Here is a 20,899-nt window from a genome sequence, read left to right on the forward strand (position 1 = left end):
TTTGTTCTTAAGAACAGGATAAACTGAAATTCTCACAAATGCTTCTGAAGGCCTTAATTTTAGTGTGTGTCAATAACTGCAGAAAACACAAAGCCTAACTGGTTGGAAACAAAATCTCTCTCTCAAATGGCAGAGTCTCCACTGTTCCTCACCTGAACACCATCAACTCAACATGCAGAGCAAAGTCACTCACATGCAATGCGGACGTAGGCTTTCCGGCTCTTGGTGGTGCCTGCAGAGCTCCAGGCAACGCACTGGCACCAGTAATCTTCGGGCCCGAAGAGCTCCTCAACTTGCTGGCGGGAAATCTCAATGCTTACCTCTCGGACAATCAAACCTGTCAGGGCACAAGCAATGCTGGTCAATATTAGGCTTACAGCTAGAAAGAAAAACGTGTAGGTGCAGAAGTCTGCTGGCAAAGTTGTGAGACTTTACAGCTCTCTAATGTCTACTCAGCAACATGGACTGTCATAAGAATGTGAAAGCAAAACCCACCACTTCATCTGCATAAGAGAAGTGGGTGAATGAAAATCTAATCACTGCGATTTTGACTTTTATCACATACCAGACGTATGTTAGACAAGTAAGAGGAACAGCACCCCAGCTGATATAAATCGTGTCATGTCTCTAAGATGATTTACACCAAGTGATGATCCAGCCCAGTTTTATTTTCATATGAATATCGTAAAACTACAGAGTGATTCAATTTATATGACTCCCTTAGTCCTCCTGTATTTCATCTCCTTCTGCTAGACAGATACAGCACAGGAAGAAGTCCTGTGCACTCCGACACTGAACTGCCCAGGAAAATGGACGTTACCATTGCAAAAAATGTCCCGATACTCTGTGATGATGGCATACGTGCTGCAGTATGGTTATTGCAAGCTGCAATTTGGGAACTATTACTGTAATATATACTGCAGATACTGTGATATTTTTTAGGTGATTTTATAATACAGTGCAATACACTTCAGCCCTGGCCCTGCCCTCCAAAATGCATCTCGGTGCAACCTCCCCCAAACCCACCGCTGCACCAACGATGACAGTGACCCACTCGCTACCCTTCCAAGCAGACCGATATTTGCCCACATTTCCCACCCATTGCTCTCTGCTGGGAAGCTGGTTTGCTGCTTCTAAGTGCAAGGCAACACTGCAGTGTCTCAGACAGCACTGCAAGGATCGTTGGTAATGTGTTGATCCTCTGACCACAACCACTGTGTTTCATACTGACACGGCCCCTTTCTCTGCCTCAAAACGCAATGCTTGGTCAAAAACTCTCTTAATTCCAGCTAAGGCATTGGGTGGGGGTGGGAGAGCGTGCTTACACCTCTTGGTAGCATATTTGGTCTTTGCTGCTGATGACAAAATATCAATAAACTTCTAATGTGTGTGTGCCCGTAGAAAACACCATCTCCATTTCAAAAACGCACTCTTGTAAACAGCCTTGAATATATAAATTCACATACAAGTATTTTGAGTAGAGGGACTGCTTTTCTTTTTCCTTCCATAACTGCCAGGAAACTCAACTGAAAGATCCTTGGATCCCAGCGTGCACAGTTTGTCCCCATCACCAAACGCCAAGAGGCAGGTCCTCCTGCTAAGCACGGACTCGAGCCCGTGGAGGCCAGCTAGCTTCAGCCTCCTGCCACACGGCTTACAAGGTGATATTCATAACGTGAATGCTCCCAGTTGTACAGAACGGCGCGTTCCTCGAGCACTGGAAACCAGGCCAGCCCTTTGATTTGCCTCCAGCCTCACAGAGGCTCCATTCAGGAAGCCAACGATTAATTACTGTTTGTACACAGTTGTGCACTGTCACTGAGGCTGCCTGCTGTTTGCATCCAAAACTTGGTTAACAACTGAACAGCAGAAAGGAATTCATGCATGTAATACCATAGACTCCTCTGGTGGGAATGCCTTCTAATGAGATGCATTTTCCTGCTAGAGATGATCACAGCCTAGCTCCCTTTTTATTTCATTATCCTCAACATCTTTAGCCACTGAATAAGCAGCTACTTTGGGGGAAACACTTAATAGCTTTCCTCTGTGAAATGAAAAACTCAAAATATGGCAACTACACCCCAAAGAATGGAAATCAAAGCGGTGCATGGGCATTTGATATGCAGTGAACACTGTGTTATAAACTTGTTCTGCTTTGATGAGCTAATTTGGCTCCAAAAGGGGTCAGAGGGATAGCTTTTGTCCTGTTGAGAAGAGCATGAAGAGGGTGAGGAGGGAGCATGTACATTACATGCATAAAAATGGTTATATTTTCCCAGTGCAACCGCTGCTAGCCTAAAGATTACTTCAGTTCATTCCCAGTTTTTACAGTACTAGCCCAGGGAGCCTTTGAAGGTTACAATATTATGTTTTTATAATAAGGCTGATTATGACAGAGCTTGATGGAGCAGTGAACTTTGCTACCCGAGGGCTAAAGCAAGCAGGCTCATAACAACAGTACTGGTTAATAATGATTATGAAATAGCCTTAACATTCAGGACACAAATGCTGTTTTCTAATAGTCTGTTTAAGATACAAAACCATATGACAAATAGCTCCCACTGAATGCACCAGCAGAACTTTTTATCTTTGACTTCCTGAGATGCTTTCTAATTCAAAATAATAAACTACTCCAGGTAATGCCTTTGGGGATGGCCGTGAAGGACTGATAGGTTCCAGGTTATTCAAAGTAATTTGGCCTTTGATCTTTGAGTAATATCAACAGTTGTGCCATGACCAGAGACATGCACACCCTCTTTACATACCAAACAAATGCTGCCTCTTTCTGCTTACAAGCAAAAAAATATCATTGTGTCTTTGTCTCTAAGGTAAACTATTTTTCTTACAGCTTGAAATCTGTCAAATCAGTTGAGGATGCCATGAGATCACCTGAGATATAAGGATCCATGGCCAGAACCAGAACCTGATTCAACTACTTCCCAGCATCGTTCGCTGGCACCTCATTGCACAAACAGCCGCACCAATCCAGGGGGAATACCTCACCAGATGAAACGCACCCAGCCTCAGACCCTGGGGCAACTGCAAAGGGATGTGTTTCCCTTGTTGTACCAATTCACAATCCTATTCCTTCTGCTAACATGCTTCCACGTAACCCCTAATAGAAAACCCCTTCCTAGGCTAGATTACAAAAAAATGCAAGTTGCTGAGATACTTCTGGTAGCAACTGCCTTGTTATCAGCTGACCCACTGCTGTACATCAGATCGCACAGAGGAGCTGCACCAAGTGCAGGACAACCCTGGTATGATGACTTCAGACAGAGATCTTCATCTTATCCCTGCTGAAGCTTCTACATCAAAGAACAGTGGCTGGAGTCATAAAAAAGAAAAAAAGAAAAGAAAAATCCAAACAACCTGTGCCTCAATATTTCCAGACCATGTGACATGCTGTGCCTGTAGTTCAGGCTACTGTTTATCCAATTGTTTGATTACAGGTGAGAGCACAACCTCCGAGTGCAAAATTAGAAGTCACTTTATAAAATGAGTCCCTGTATTTTGCCTAAATATATTTTGGACAAGCCAGATAAACAGATTAGCAGAACTTTATGCAGCATATAACCTACCTGGTATTGGCCAATTCTACTTTGCCACAGTGCTAAGTAACAAAATGTCACCCTCTCACAGAGAATATCTCCTCTACCTTACCTTCTTTATTAGAAATATTGATTTTTTCAGTTTTGTTCCTCATATGGCTAAGCTATACAGCAGGTGAAGATATGTAGCACAAATGTTTTCTTTACAACACTTGAGTAAGCTGCACATTTCCATAAATAATATAAACACACAGATGGTGGCACAATCCCCAAGAAGTCAGGATCTTCCTATTTTAAAGTAATGCAATAATAAACACAGCTAAAGGGAGATAACGGAAATGTGGGCAACTAGAATGCTTGGCAGGTCCCTTCTAATGCCTATAAATCCACAAAGAGCATCCATATAATATTTCTAACTTGTACTCTCCCTGTGATGGATAGTTAGAATATGACAGTGAAAAGAATTTGCTTGCACTGTCCAAACTTGATTTGCATTCAACAAAATGAGAACTGTTTCTGTAGCTTCTTGCAGCCCATCTGGATCTTGGGTATGAAGACAGATACGTGAAGATATTTGGTCTAATTATCACTCTCCTACTTCTGGTACAAAAAGATTGTGAAGACAGGAGCTTTAAAATGAGAATGTTGAAAATCAAAGTAATTTAAAACAATTCTCCAAAATAAACAGTAACTGCATCTCAATATTGTTCACCGAAAAACAACACAGATCCTTAAAAATGCATCCCTAGATTGCTGGGCTCTTTCTGCACAAGCATGTATTTTCTGATCTTGGTGAATAACTGCAGCATTCCCAAGGGAGAAGAAATGTAAGAAGTTTTACAACTTGAGTAAGAGGAAGTAAAAAAATCTCAGGAAAAAAAAAACAAACCAAAAATATTTGCTGTCCTCTCTGGGTCCTGAGCACACAGATCTGGATCTGCTGGGTTATAAAAGATGTCACAGAGGTTGCTCAAGGCCAGGACTATTTATACACACAGATCAGTCAGATTTAATACACTTACCCAAACCTGGCACCAGAAAAAGACATTACATTGGTGGAACTTCCCCAAAAAGAGATTCAAAACCCTGTAGTTAATTAGAATCATAGAATCATAGAACGGTTTGGGTTGGAAGGGACATCAAAGATCATCTAGTTCCAACCCCTCTGCCATGGGCAGGGACACCCTCCACTAGGAGACTAAATAAACCGGCCTAAGATACCCTCTTACCCCAATAGTTTTCTGTCCAGTTGAGGATGGAGGATGCCTTACAAGAAGTCTCAGGGCATTTGGCACACCTAGTCTGCAACTATGTCCCAATCCCATTAATTAAATAGGTTCTCCATGAGTGACAATTTTACATATTTAGTAGCACAGCATACACACTTATTCCTTCTAATAAATGTATCTCTGGGACTAATACAAGTTGGGCTCTGAAAAGGAGTTGGAAGGAACCAGAACTTTACTTATTTCTGTATTTGCATGTTAACGAGAGATTAATGGATGGAGGGAGGCAGAGGGTGGGGAGAGCCTTGCTCAGTCTGCCTCCTGCTAATGTGTGCAGCCAAACGAGCACAGGGGAGAGGCGCTGGCTGATGGCATATATCACAATAAAATTACTACTCCTCCTGGAGCAAAAGGAAGTGTGAGGAGGGAATTGTGCCTTATATGCATGGTCTTTTATTATAAGCTGTATCCTGGAAACACAATCAAGCAAAGACACACTTCATTCACATGGTCCCCAAGTGCTTAACTTATTAGCTGGCTATACAAACTGTGAGGTAGATTATCTGGTCTTCAGAGGCAGAAATGTTATCTTTTTAATGTATGCAAATGTAATGTAATTGTATGATATTATGGTAGATTATTAGTAACTGCAATACTAACTCATGGGTTCCATATTGCACCCGCCAAAGTAATTGGCAAACTTCCCAACAATTTTAATAGGAGCAGATTTGCCAATCAGACTCATTTCTTTCTAGAGGGAAACAAAAATGTCGTCTTAGGTTCTGCAACCATATAGGACTTCTCAAGACAAGAAGTGATCACTGTAAACGTCTGAAAATAGAAGATTATTATCAATTAATCAAAAGTACTTATCCAGCCTGGAGTCAGTCCAGGTCACAGAGTATCTGTGTATCTACACCTCACTGGGCATCATTCTGCCAAGAACTTATTTTGATGTATTTTGGCTGCCATAAATGTTCAGCATTTGATATTAATACTCTACATGGGAGAAAATTTTCCTCAGGACTTCAATAGAGGAATTTTTGTGGAAGTATTACATTGGCATGTGTTTGACCCTCTGGCACAACACTAAACAGGAGCTATTTAGTTGCAAGACTAAACCGCGCTTACAAACTCTAAGAAACTGCGTGGATAATTTGTTTATTTTCTCTGTAAGTGGAAGTTCAAACAATTTCTGTGCTTTTGTGCTTTCATTTGCCCAAAAGGTATTTCATTAATTAGTAATCACATACGCCACAGAACACATTTCTCAAGGAGACAGAACTTTATGATCTACTGGTCTGGAAAAAGACACTGCTGTAATATATGCATATAGATTGCAGGTGTAGCGCAGCCACTGTAAATAAGCATGGAAATACAGCCCATTTGCAGGTAACTTGCAGCCCTTTACAAGCGTAATATCTTGAAATCCGTACTGAGACAACCCTCCTAAACCTGACATTCAGTGCTGTCAGCTCCCTCCCAGCTTACACAGGCACAGATTCCCCCCAAATCTCCCTTCCTGCTGTGCAGTGGGCACACAGAGGGCAGGGACGCTGTTTCTTGATGACATAGAAGAGGCTTTGGGGAGTCAGCAGCAAAACAGCTTTTGGGTAGGGGGATTCCTTTGCACGTCCATGCAACATGTACTGCTGTAGAATCAAATGATATGCCACATAACTTAGAAAATCACGTTGTGCCCCCATTCAGATCTTGAACCTAGACATAGAGAAAAATGCGGTGGCTTGCTCAGTCTTAAAACGCATCAGTGCCAGTCTGAAACAGTCCATGCTTTCTGACTCACAGTTCCTTTTTTTATCTATTAGGAGTAGGAGAGGAGAGTGGAGGAATACTTTAAGAATCTTGCTTAGTCAGGCCAGATTTGAATGACATAAGTATACATACTTTTTAATGCAAGGTGAGGGTGGAAGGAGAATCCTGATACCAAAAAAGAAAATGGGAGTTTTGCAATGATTTCAGGAGTGGCTGCATTATCTCCACAGTATTTGGCAAAAGGATGAAAGCATTTTCAGTTCTCATAGTCCCCATCTGTCTTTCATACAAAGTTTCAGTCAAAAATCCTTAAAACAGCATTGTATTTTTTGCTTCGTGAAAGTGGCCAAGACGGTACACCAAAGTGGTATGACTGCAAACAGGCTTAATAAAAGGTAAACAGATTGCTTTCTCATTACACAGTTGTTTATCATTAGATTGTTCTCTGATGGTAAAACTTAAGTGACCAAAGCCAAGAATTATGATCTTTTTACTTACCGATAGTCCAGAATGATTTGTCTGATTCATTTAACCACTCATAACACGTACTGTAAGCAACCTGTCTCTGTAGCAGAAGGCTGATCACTTTACTTGGTGAAATAACCTTTTTACAAAGGTAAAGATAAAATTCAGTGCTATGTCAGAATTGAAATTTATTTACCGCTTTGCAGAGATAGATTCCTGCCAGTAAGGGAGTTATTCCACTGAAATATATCAGAGTACTTAAGCTATGGAATTTGGTGTTTAAAAAATGAATAAATAGGCAATGTAAAAGAAGAACGTCTTCAAATATTAAAGTTCCTTCTGAGAAAAATGTACTCTGTGCATCCTAATGGGACAGAGATGATGGCATAACGGCACACTTTGCCTATAGCTTATTTTCTATACAGAGTAGCCGTAATCTTAACAAAAGACAGATAGACAGATAGATATCTAGAGATAGTTTAAAAGAGCAACAGCTTTAACACCCAGTAATCCTTCACGCTGTGATTGCATGCACCTGGTTTTGCCTCAGTACTGCTTTTCCGTAAATTGTGGCTGCTAGTGGTACGAAACAACTGCATGAACATTACAATTTTACATAAATACTAGCTTAAATGTTTAAATTAAAGGCTTCTAGCTATTTTTGCTCTCTTCATAATTAGGAAAGAGATACATTCTTAACTCAAATTAATACAGAGGAAGGCAATAGCCTAATAAAGTCATGTTTGCGTTAAAACCCATGTCAAGTTTGCACTGGTTTGCATCAGTTAGCTACAGTATCCAATTACCAGTTAATGGTAGGGAGTTAAGCTAAAATCCCAGCTCCCCTACTATTTTTTAACTGACTGATTTACACAAAAATTACAAAGGGCTGTCTTCAGAAGGATTTTACTTTGAAATGGAATTAAAGAACACACATTCTGTTTGGGTTTTATTTTCTTTTAGTGAAAACAAGGCCTTTTTGTTCTTTTCCCATTAACATCTGAAGCACCAAGTTGTGTAAGACGCAGGGAAGATTTCAAAACTGAGTTCTTGAATACTAGCGAAAAGCAAACCATGTGCCCTGGTCCCCGCCAGCGTGGTGGAGGTGGGCAGCACAGCCCTGTGGGCTTGGCCCCTTGGGGAAGGTAAAATAGCCCCTCTGCAGTCTCCTCCCCCGGCCAACCTTGGCACTCGACTGCTTTATATAAGCCTTGAACTATTGCTGTTTAATACTTTAGAACAGCATTGGATTGCTTGTTTTCAGCCTATAAACAGTTCAGAGACAAAGGAAAAACACCTCTCCTCTTTTTTTAATGGAGGCTATTTTCTGGTTGATGGCATTTTCTGCTAATATGCACAAATAGCTCCAAAATGCATTGTTCTCTTCCACATGTAACGATGTGTGCCTATTGCTGCCACTTTCTTTTTTTTCCTTTTTCCTGGTACAAAAGTAATAATCATGCTCCAATGTAGCAGGACTCCAAAGAAAACCTCACTACAACCATATATTTATGTTCAACCACGGGCATCGTCATTTCTGAACTCACATAGGCTGAGGTCTAGAGGCAGAAACAAACATGAGTCAAAGCATCTTGACACAAGCCATCCCGATACTAACCAACCCCGAGCGGCAATATCTGAACCATTCTGTGCCAGGCTGGTGCTACTTACAGGGAGTGGGAAGAAGAGGCATCGTTCACACAGGAAAGCATGAGCATGAGCTCTTAAGAGCTCCAGCTTTTGGGTCAAAGCCCAATCTCCTCTTCTTTTGGTTGAGGCACGTGCAGCTGAGAAAAGATGTTTTGGGTTTTTTTCAAGGGCCAGGAAAAAAACGTGCCAATGGTTCATGTTTTACTTAGAGCTGCAGTTGAGACTTCACAAAGAAAATCTGTGCACTTTTTATTTCTGGTTCAGAGGATTTACATGCTCTTTCTAATGATCTGGGCCTTCAGCAGCCGGTAATGCTTCCCAGTCCCCAGCTTAGTGCTCATGCAAAATTGAAGCACTTTCGAAGCAGTTTAGAGCCTAAAGATGAATCTCAGTGTGCAGGGAAACACCAATAATGGTTGTTTAGCACTTCACTAGAAGAAGACGAGGAAATTATAAAAAAAAAAACAACAAACAAAACCAACCAAAAATCTATTGAACTTCAAACATCTGGGAAGCAAACCAAGAGCATCTGAATTTTGAACAGCATGTTTACATCCCCTTTGCATAGTGGAAGGGGAGGTAGAGAAATTAAATATACATCAAGTTGTTTATGTTATTGACTTATTGACATATATGTGCTTGTGCATATATATAAAGTAAGTATCTGTACATGTACTTATGTACCACACCCACTCTGCATGATGTTGAGAAGCAGAAACAACGTGAAAACACCTTATTTCTGTGAACTTGATGCAATGACACAGTTCAGTGGCTGGTGCAGCAATTGTGGGAAGAAGGACAATCGCAACGTGACACAAGGGGTCACTCGGGAGCCTTTTTCGGCAGTTGTTTTCCTGTTTTTTAGTCCACAATGTGCAAGAACAGCAGGTTTGGGGGGTGGGGTAAAAATACCCACTGTTTTTTGCAGCTGTTCTGCATGTTCAGGATGGCACCTCACAGCCGACTTAGGTACCTTGGAAAAAAAAATTAAAAGAAAAAAAAAAAAGAAAAAGGCAAGCAGCAGCTTTCCAAATGGCTTTGTCCGGTGCACTGTCAAGTGAAGCGACTTCCACCAGACAGAGATGAAGCTCTGGGAATTTACTGTCTGCTTCCCCATCCAGTGTGTTTTCAGGGCTGTGCCAGGGCAGCAGGCAAAACACCAGCCCCTGAACGCCAGGAGATTTTTCTTAGTTTGCAACGAATAAAAGAATCATGGCAGGAAGGCGTGCGGAAAGGCAGCCTGGTGCTCACAGAAGTCATGTGGTGTGTACGTGTTTCTGGATGCAGCACAACTCATGATCCCTGTCAGCTACAGCAAGGCACCAGGGATGTGAGCAAGTTGCTCTGCAGATACATGCATAAAAAAAGACCTTTTTCATTATGTACGTAAACGCCATCAACAGCATCCTTGTGATTCTGGCTGCCTGGTTGGTTGGATGTTTTTTTTTCCAGGGTACCCAGTCTGACTGAATTCCAATACTGGTTTCCGCTTTAGTTGAAGAACAAAAGGATTAAAACTAAATGCCAAAGCAAGCCTGATCCACTTCTATGCATCATTATTCTTCAGGCCTGGCAATTCTCACTCCTCTTCAGAGGAGGGCACAGCAACCGAGCCACGTGCAGCGGCAGCACTCATTACAGAAACACCATTATACAAGTCACTGGGAAGCCAAAAGCAACTGAGATCCTGTCTAGAATCAAAACCTGGGAGCAAATAATAGAAGAGCTTGTGAGGGCCTAAAGATCGGTATTCACAGGAAACAAGAGACACAGAAGAGTCTGACAAAAGACGCCCTTTCGGCTCTCACAATCAAAATATGAAGAGGGATGAGAAGTTATGAGGCATTGTGGAAGGCATCCCATCAAAACCTGATGAGAAAGAGCTGCACATAACCTTGCTGGTGAATGGCAGTCCTGCTGGTACCTACCACATCATGCTGCTCGTTTATGGACGAGTCAGGAATGCATGGGAATGACAAAACGAACACAGGTGGTGAACACGCAAAGGCAGCACAAAATTAGATCCTGCACGGGTCAGAGCTGCACGTGACAGCCGCCTCTCCTTCCCTCACACGTTAGCGATGATTTGGTACCCCATCTGCATAGTGCAGAAAGACTCACTAAATCTGATCTATGTGTAATGGTTGTTCCATATAAATGGCCTTTTTTTTTTTTAAAAAAAAAAAAAAGGATTTCTCTAGTCTAGTTTTAAGCAATAGGAATTCTTCTGCCTCTCTTCAGAGAATGATTTCACTGTCTAATGAGCTAATAGAAGAAAAAAGTAGAAGATACTACTCAGGCAACTGAGATACAGGCTTACACAAACTTCAAGGGACTCAAGGTAACAACACCTAAATGTCTTGCACAGTCATCAAGACTCTAACGTCTCTAAACAGGGTTAGACTATATTTCCAGTGACTGCGTCCAACTATAACTTGTTCTCAACAAAGAAAAATAAGGTGTAATTTGGACCTTCTACTTCCCTGAATATTTTCAGGGATTTTCACAAAGAAACTACAGAGCTACTCATTCTCACATTTAATTAACTGAAACCCCTACATTTATAGGATGCAAATGTTCCTGCTCTTGCACTGCTGAGTGCTACTGACTGTAGCACTTTTGTCTGACAACACACAGGACCTTGGCTTTGCTGTTCTTTCTTGCCGTTCCTGTATCCAGAAAACAGTTGTTTTCCATTTAGGCCAGCAGACGGAGGATGGAGATGAACCTTTGGGACTCGCTTCAAAACCAGGTTAATATTTATCAGCCTTTCAGGCATCAGACCACCCTCACCGCAGGGACTCCAGATCCCACACAAAGGGCATTCAGCTCCAGAGGAGCCAGGGGACACGGATGGTAAAAGGAAGTATAGCTGTGCAAAGCCGTGGCTAGTCTGAAGCTGTGGTGGGTGGACTGATGTCTGAAGATGTCTTTTGGGGAATTGATGGGATTACGAGTATGTAACAAAGGGTTTAATGAAGGAAAAACTTGGAGGGAGATAAGGTGTAGGCGGAAATATTCAGAGGGGTATCCTCAAATGCTTCAGATGAATGCACTAAGCATCCATATTCCTCCTATTATTATTTTAAATAACTTTATTTCCTGTCTCAGATTTGTTTTTCTAGAAGCCCACAGGAAACCTTCAGGACAATTAGGCGAACAGCTGCAGATAGGAAGTTAATGCTGCAATAAGAAATGAATAAATATCCTAAAGCTTTTATCTTTTGGTCCAAAAGCTCCTTGCAGAGATAAACAACAGAGACGTTGAGTGATTTGCACAAAGATACATGGTGTTTCCATAGAAAATTTGAAACAGGCACGTGACCCTTCCCACGGACCCACCATTACTCACAGGAAGAGCACGAGCAGGATTAACTTGCAGGAAGAGTAGTTCCCTCTGGCCCCACCCTGGTAGCATCCCTGAATATCCTGAAGGACAGAGCAAGTGCCGCGGCTGGAAGAGCCCAGCTCAGTCAGCTTAGCAGCAGGAGGGCAGAGGGTTTGCAAGGTCTATGGCTGCTGTCCGTAAAGGTGGCAGGGCACGCACCTCCACAGGGCAAAGAGCTCCTGGGAAGGACAGCGTTAGCAGAACAGGCAGGTGTCAATGGCTGTGAACATGTAAAGAAGGTATCTACATGTAAGAGTTAGAGACAGCCTTCCACAAAGACTTATAGGGACAAAACTCCCATATATAACAGTTTGATTAAAGAAGTTATTAATTATATGTTAATGTGTTTTATAAGTGTGTTATACATGGTAGATATTATACTCAGTGGAGTCTAAAGTCAAAAACCTTGCAGTCTTTTGCAGGCTTCTATACAAAAACATAACCCTCCTTGGTTTGGGGGGTGGTTTTGCATTGCCTATAATCAGATTTCTCTTCGGTAGCAATGACCCAATGTTCTTATTCTGTTTATAGAATGATCATTTCCCTTCTTTAGGTCAGGACTGATTGTCAGTGATTTCTCCACTCACTGCAACAAAACTAAACACCATTTTGAATTTATAACCTAGAAAATCGTGATTTTATTCCTCCGTGTGTGTTGCTTCTGAAGTTTCCAAACTGGCTCTTTTTTCTATGAAAATATACTAATTACTCAAGATAAAAGTGGAAACTGCCTGCTTGCAAAAGCAGCAGCTTTGTTGTTGGGTATTGCCTTGATCTGAGTGTGCTGGGGACCATGTTTCCAGCAACTGACTTTGAAGATGCAAACTGCAAGAAGAGAGAACTTCTCTTGCAGCAGTGATGGGCATGAGGCTCCTCTTCTCTGGGAGAGCTGCCCACCAGGCCACAGGGAGTGATAGGCAGAGAGAAGATGGCCAGAATGACATCTAAAATGGCTGCAACCTAAAAGTCAAATAGGTAAAAAGTGTAGGTTTGTTCATGTACTTTTCTGTAAGTAAATACCCTGTGTTTCCCATTACTTAAGAAAATGGACTGCAGTATCAATTCTAACTCACATCTCAAAAATATTAATAGAAGTATTTGGGAAGAAATACACAGATACATTTTTAAATGTCCTTGAAATGAGTTGGATTAGGGCTGAGTATTGAAGGAGCAGAGCTAAAAATTGATAATATGTTGCTAAGAAGTAATTATTTTGAATTGAGGTGCTTGATGTTTGTAATGGATTTGATCCAATGATAAAAGGAAAATGAAATGACTTGTGACAACAGTGAAATGAAAACAATCCTTATTTATTGTATGTGGCTCCCCTTACTAACATAACCCCAAGGTATTCTACGCCAGAGAGTCAAAATACTTCAGGCTAAGTATAACTGGAGCTTTAAGTATCATTTGTTGTCTCTTTAGTGAAGTTAATAGGTATACTGGCCACATTTGTTCAGAAAAATAGCTTTTTTCCTTATCTTTTTGACTCCTGAAAAGCAATACAGAGAATTAAGAGGCTACAGCAGGTCAAGAAGATTAAGGAGATTAAGGAAAGAAGATGTGCAGAGAGGGAAAAGAGCAGCAGGGAAAGGAAGATCTGTGGGTCACAGAAAATGAGTAAAATGGTACCCGTCTGCACTCCTCTCCCTGAGATTTCCCCACTGCTGTCTTGGCTGCAGCATCTTGTCAGAGCTGTTTTAAAGGCAAAAGGGCAGACGTCGATCTTTGATCTTTCTGTTGAGAAGGTGATCCGTTAAAGACTTAGCTAGCTGGGTACCTACTCCCTCAACAGGCTGCCAAATCCATTGCTTAAGGTAACAACCTGCAATTTGCCAGATCAATGCTGATTAGACGTCAAAAGCTCAGTCTCCTTTCATCAAATCTGCAAGTCATCCAAAAATACTTTATTAATGGGGAAAGGTCATGGTGGGAGGTAAGCGCAGGAATCACAGTGGTGGCTATGTAAAGAAACTGAAATAAAGAAGTCTGAGATTTCTGTCTAAAAAGAAGAGAATTTTCATCCACCTCAGCACAGCTTGATAAATGCTCTTAATCAGACAAAAATCTCATTCTGAGACAGATTGTAACTTTATCGTTTTCGTTGATTTGTGGGGAGGCAGACAGTTGAAGAGGCAGCTGAAGGAAAAGTCCTCGGAGCCACCTATCCTCCTTGCTGAAGGCTGGGTGGCACTGGGGATGTTCCTGGGGGACATTAGGTCTTCTGAGAGCCTGTTTCTGAAGGCAGGACAGGGCAAAAAGGACTGGGGACTTCACCTGCTCCTTAATAGAGCCTCCCTCAGCCTGCCTTTCCTCTGAGATTGCACAGATAAGCCTGTTCATTTTGCATCAGCTGGGCACTCAGGCCAGGCTCAAGAGTCCTTATTCCATCTTGCTGCTTTTTGGGAACACGGAGGAGGTCATCAGCAAACTCCCCGAGTCCTCCTCTCCCTATGCATCCCAGCAAAAGAAGACAGAAAGCGCAGGCAAACAATAATGCCAGCTGAATTGCCCAATATGTCTATTTAATTAGCACTTAGAAGAGTCCCAAATGTTGTTTTCTCCTTGCTTGAAGGAGAGAGAAGAAGAACACGTCACTGGCATTGCAGAGGGCAAGAGAGGTTTTATAGATCATATCACCTTAATAGTCATGGAGAAACTATTACAATGCATATCCAAACTGAAAAGACAAAAACAAGCTTCCTATAGTCATGAGTTTTCTCTGTTGTACATCACTGAGATGTGGAGTTTGATTTAACCCCTCCGGACAAATGAAAGAGGTGTAGGACACTGATTTTCTGTACATCTACAACTCTCCCACCACTGCAGAATTGGTGTGTGTGTATCTGAAAATATTTTTCCATAAAAAGCACAAAAAGCACACATGCAAAATAAAATCTTTCGCCACAGTCATTTACAGAGGTACAGTGATTTGGAAAATGTGCACAAATTGCTTTAACAATTATTGATGCTATTGAGCTTCCTGCCCTGTGACGATGGAATTTTCTTGTGTCCAAAAGCATCAGTTCTGCAGGGTCCCTTTTACTTTTGTTGATGTTATCTTTTATGACAGTGAGTCATAAAATCAAATGTGTTCCCTCAAAACAACTTTCATCTTTGTTTTTTAAAAGCAGTGTTCTTATTCTTTACATATATTTTTCCACATTAATGGGAAAATATTCCAGTAAAGACATAAAAAAGACCATGTTCTGCCTTGTATTTCACGTGTATAGGAAATGAGTCAAAGATGTGCACTAAAGATTTTCAAAGCACCCATTTTACGTCCTTATGAAAATGCTTAGCTTTTTCCACAATGAAAAAATCCAGCCATTGTGAAGATTAAAAACCAGAACTTAATGATCTTCTTTGCAAAGCTTGTGACTTCTCAGACTCGATCATTGGAATTTTTTTTGCAAGGCTCTCTCTTCAGGCTAATTTAATTAAATAAAGTGGTGCTAGAACACCTTGTCACTGTTACTGTTCTCATCCTCTCCAACCAGAAGGCAACAACTCCCACAGAGTCCCTGTGCATGTTCTTTACAGCAATGCTTTACCTACTGTTTAAAAATATCCCACAGTGCAAAAAGCATATAACTAACTCTTATTTCGTACCTTCTCTCTTACAAAGAAAAAAAATACATATGTAGGAAAAAGATATAAATATTATTTTCCTCTCTTAAATGAACCTTCTTAATATACTCCACAATTCTCTCTAGTAGCTCTCTTCAATGAGAGCTCAGCTGCACTCTCATTCCATCTTTTGTGCCACTGCTATTGCTGTGTTGTTGTCTCTGGTTTTATCAATGACAGAAACAAATTTGCCTTACAAGAAGAGTTAATAATCTCTACATAAATTTCATTCCTAGGCACAGGCTCAAAGTCCATGAACACATAATCTTTTGGAAATCAAAACCTATTTCTCTCTTTCATGCATCATTTACAATCCCAAGATGATGTACCACCTGTATTTTAGTCCTCCTTCTTCTGGATTACCTGTCCTTCAGAAAAGAAAGCACAGGTGACCTTTACTTTTTTCCTCTCATTTATTTTATTACCTGTTTATCTTGTTTTCCTTTGCTTTGCTTTTCTACCTAAAGAACTGAGAGAGAAAGCCTGGTTCAAAACCAGCAGCAGAAGACCACTTCAGCATGGTGCTCTTCTTTGCGTGTAGGCAGAGCATACCTTAACAATGGTAAATTATCAGGAAAGAAGAACATGCCCAGGTTTCAGTTGCTTGGACTACACGACTGACCCACCAGAAACACCGCGTAATCGAGACCCCTTTGAGCTCCGGGTTGCCAACGTAAAGGCTAGACCTAACCCGGTTTGTGGACAATTTCTCCAGCCTCTCTAACTGCAAGCCTGGAGCCTGCAGCAGCGTAGGCTTGGGCTGCCATTCTTACACTGTCCTCTGAGCAGCTCAGTCACTAGTGCTGTGCCCCAGGTTACAACTGCTGCTCTAGCTAGCCAAAAATAGCAAAAGAGACCAAAACAGATTCAAAAGTGGCAGAGTCAAAGGGCTTTGCCAGTCTGACTAGTGCAAGCTGCCAAGTCCATGATCTCATACCTCCTTCTTTGGGTGCCAGAATGAATCCTCACAGTCACTGTCAGCCGCAACTTTTTCTCAAGATTCATCTGCAGTGGATGTATTTTCTTGAGCTTCCACCGCTTTGAAGAAGACATTATTTTTACCACTACCTTAAATACATTGTTTACCCATTTGTATATTAACTGCATGCCACGAGCCCTAGATTCTCAGTCTACTGACAGGAAGGTGCACAAACACCACGACCATGACATGCATTAACCAACCTTTTGGCAAAAACCAGGTTGACTGACAAATTTAGGTTCTAATGACAGTTTCATTTTAAAAAGCTATTAGCGTAGCTGCGTTTGTGGCTCTTCTGCTAATAATCTGATGTGCACAGCTTTTGACACCCTCCTCCCCCTCCCCACTCCAGTAGATCATGTTAATCTCTAATTGGATGTGGGTTTCGTTTGCATATAATTGCTGCTGTTTGTCATGCAAAACATTTGTCCTCTAATATATTCAGATGCATCTCTTTTCAAGACTGGCCTTCTACATTTGTAGAATGCAATTTGCTTTACAGCATCATGAAGTTTTTCTACAATGAGATTTTTGAGAAAAAAAGAAGGAATTTTTCACCTGTAGCAAAAAAATTCACCTTTAGCAAAACACTTTCATGTTTCTGAATGCTGATGTTAATAAAAGCTTTAAAAATTAACACAGTGACAGCTGTCCTCCTGCTTGTCCTTCTTTGTTCCATTGGATTCCCATAGATGATAAAAATTGAAGATGTATTAAGTAAAAACAACTTCTTTTTTCAGTTTTTCTGCTGCAGTCAACTTGTTGGAAAAGTCAATTCTTACAAACAAATAAACAGGTCCAAAGTTTAATACCAATTTTTTCTACAGCCTTTCTTCCTACACCCACCTTTTCTTTTCAAGCTAAGGACAACAGTACCGTTAAAAGCTTATGCTTTTGATCTCTGTGCAAATAAATGAGCTGAAACAAATAAAACCCAGTTCACAAGAGACTTCCAAGACATCTGGTGGAGTTATTTTTCTAAGTAATTAGACCAAGTGGTGGTGTAATTCCCAAATGAAAGGTACCTTCTTGCTTGGTAACCAGTTATTTCTCAGAGCCATCAAAACATCAGTAAGTCCCACTTCTCTCCTTGCGTGTGACACAAACTTTATTGATTACCAGCCTTCCCAAATGGGAACAATCATATCTTTGATTTACACTGGTTTATTACTCAAGTTTTTAAACTTTTTTTTTTTTATTTTGGTACTGTAAGGGTCCTATTTTTCTTCCATGAACGTCAGTGGGATTTCTGGTATTGACTAAGGAAGGATGAGGCCCTTGGCTTCTTTTTTTTTTTTTTTCTTCTTCTTTTCTTTGCTAACCTACTGTAGTTCTCCTTCACACAAGCTCTACGAACAGGCAGAAAAGTGTAATGCAGTAACAGCCAGGTGCTTGCTCTGGATCAATACACTGCTCTAAATTGTGACCAGGCGTGGTTTCTGCTTCCTTCTTAACAGAAGCTGAGTAAATGTCTCCTTTTTTTCCCAAATTTCCCCAAGAAAGCATCATTAGAGGAACAACCCAATTGCTCTTTGGCACTTTGGGAAGAATGTAGTTCTTGGTGTGTGACTACGATACAGTGCAACCACAGGGCACTTGTGACAGTGGGGAAGTGAACAGAGGGCAGACCTGGCTGAGAAGGCAATTCCGTTTTGTTTGTGCATGGTTCTCCTGGATTGGTTGTTTTTTTTTCAAAGTCGGGCAGGATGCTCTACAATCATGTTTTACTAACTGAGCTGGATGCAGACACCACCTCTGGGCTATGACAGTTAACGTTCAGTAATGCCAGATACAGAATTCACAGCTGTATCGAGTAAAGAAAATTAGCTGCCATAAGAAGTAGCTGCTAGATTACAACAGTGGGCTTGATACTAATCGGTTTTAATTCTCACCTCTCCATGACATAACACAAACTCACCAGAGGTTTCATCTACTCTCTCGTCCACCACATGGTCCTTCTGATGAACCCACTCGCTGTTGCACTTAAAATAGATCTGCGTGGCTGGGCTCGCTTTGCAGTACAGGTTCACAGGCTTGTTCTTCACAATGTAAGCCTCTTCGGGTTCGATAAGGAAGTGGGGCAATGGCTCTGGAGGATCAGATGGAAAAGTTTCTGGAAGTTCATGAAAAAAATCATCATCTGTAGAGAAGAGACAAAAAGGACAAATGAAACAACCAAAATTCAGCTGGAGAAGATTTACTAGCACTTTCTGAAAACTTCAAACAGAGTGTACTTTTCGAATAAAATGTTATCTTAGGAGCATTCCTAGACCGAGGCTTAAAAGCACTGCTGTTTTCAGACTAGAAGAAATTGTTCTTTACATCCTGAGCTCTCTTCCCTCTATGCGATGTGACAGGATGTGCACATTCACATGACTGGGAACGGTCCTTTGTTATCATCACCGGCAATACTAGCAATAAAGCATTATGTTAGCGCTTGGGAGAGTTGCCTGCAAAACCGTAAAAAGAAATAATAGAAACTTTTGGAGGCTTCAAGGTCACACTTTTCAATAGTGACTTATCGCACTGTTTAATCAAGTGCATGCACACAGCTAGTACTGGCTGAGGCTGTTAAAAATAGGAAATAGCACCTTGCCTTTCAGATGAGCAATTTGAAATCTGCTCTAAGGGCAAAATACTAAATACAGGCACAGCCTATGCTGCTTTGTTCATACTCTGTCTCTCTTGCTAAGGCTGCTAATGAAGGTGTCAAGCTATGCTTTATTTATTTTGATTGTAATACGCTGGCCTGTGCAGTTCCCACTACGGAGAGGAACTGGGAGCTGGGACATGGGGCTGAGCAGCTCTGAGATGGTGATATTTTGGGCCAACACAGACCCATGTTATTGACTTAAGGAACCTCTGCAACTCTCTGGTGCTGCTGGCAATGAATAAAGCCGATGTAAGAAGTCTGGAGAAGAAGGAAAAAAATCCAACACACAGGAGGCAGCACTGAAAACACCACACACACATTTTCCTTTCTCTCTCTCTGCCTCTTCACAAATCCACCTTTACAACGCCTCTGCCTCTTTCTGCAGAAGAAGCCTTCTACACCAGACAGCAGCAATTCAGCGGAGAATAACCCTCTTCCCACCCACCTCCCCACCTGCCGTCAGTGCTCAAGAACATGCAAGAGGCTCCCAGCGACAAAGGAGTGAGGGGACACCAATTACTGACAGACCCACCAGCAGCAAGCTGGTCCTGAAGGCCTTTTTCAATCTCCCTCTTTCTGCCTCTGAAGCAGTTATCATTACATGCAGTGATGGACGTTGCTGATGATCAATAAAACACCACAGAATATCAAACTAAAAATACTGAGGAGGGCTGGCTACCTTCTCCCTGCCAGCCTTCATGAAGATGAAATGTCAGATGGCTACCTGCCCGTACCTGAGACATGCCTGAGCAGGCAGTGTCCAGAGTTACAAGGCGCATGAAAGGCTCTTCCTCCAGCTACTGCTTTTGCAGAACAATAAGAAAGAACAGGAACAGATAAAGGACAAGGCAAGAAGGTAATACAGTACCCACCCATGTAGCTATATGGAGGTAGAGCGTATGTCTTTATAAGTGATAGGAATACCTTACAGAGCAAAAGATTTTCTGAACCTCTTGAACAATTTATGAAGAGGGCATATGTTCACCAATTGGGTTTCTCTTTATCTTCATATTAATTTAAAAATATTCCTGCCCTTTCGGGGGTCTCGTTTTACAAAGAGTAACAGGCCTGACTCGCTACTGCATCACACCCTGAGACTTAAGAGAACTGAACTGGTTCAATGACAGAAGAAAGGGCCACTAAATAAAGCTAGGCATTTTTCTAGCAAAGGGAAAATTGTGACATACTGTAACAATTCAATTTCCATCTCCAACTAATCATATCCGAACACTCTAAATAAATTTAATTTTTACCACTTTCCCATCCTCCCTTTTTTCCTGCGATTTCCTTTTCACTCTGACCACACCAGCCTCCTTTTTCTGCAATCCCATTTCCACTCCCTATTAGGTATTTCTTCCTTGCTCCATTTTGCTCCCCAGTTTTTTTCAAGGTGAAAGGTAAGTTACAATAAGTTAATGGGAGTCCACATTTGGTTTTATGACAACGCAACACCTTTGAACTGAAGCAAAAGGCTTTTCAGCATTCCTCATCCCCTTCTATCCTTCTTCCCCACTCTCTCCCTCTCGCACACGCTGCTCCACAGACATCCACCACACAGAAACATTAGAGATGAATCATTTCCCC

The 20,899-nt window shown here is 41.5% G+C and overlaps 1 protein-coding gene across 2 annotated transcripts in view; it reads right to left on the minus strand.

Moving 5' to 3' along the window:
- UNC5C (unc-5 netrin receptor C) overlaps positions 1-20,899 on the minus strand; it is a 260,373-nt gene that overhangs the window by 74,351 nt on the left and 165,123 nt on the right. For both annotated transcript variants that reach the window (XM_086611279.1, XM_086611278.1), the window contains exons 2-3: positions 18,581-18,802; positions 194-337 (exon numbers count right to left, since the gene is read on the minus strand). In XM_086611279.1, the coding sequence (XP_086467405.1) occupies positions 194-337; positions 18,581-18,802 (366 nt within the window). The remainder of the gene's footprint in view (positions 1-193; positions 338-18,580; positions 18,803-20,899) is intronic.

This window comes from Tauraco erythrolophus, chromosome 5 (genome assembly GCF_009769465.1).
Source record: "Tauraco erythrolophus isolate bTauEry1 chromosome 5, bTauEry1.pri, whole genome shotgun sequence".
NCBI classification, from domain to species: domain Eukaryota; kingdom Metazoa; phylum Chordata; class Aves; order Musophagiformes; family Musophagidae; genus Tauraco; species Tauraco erythrolophus.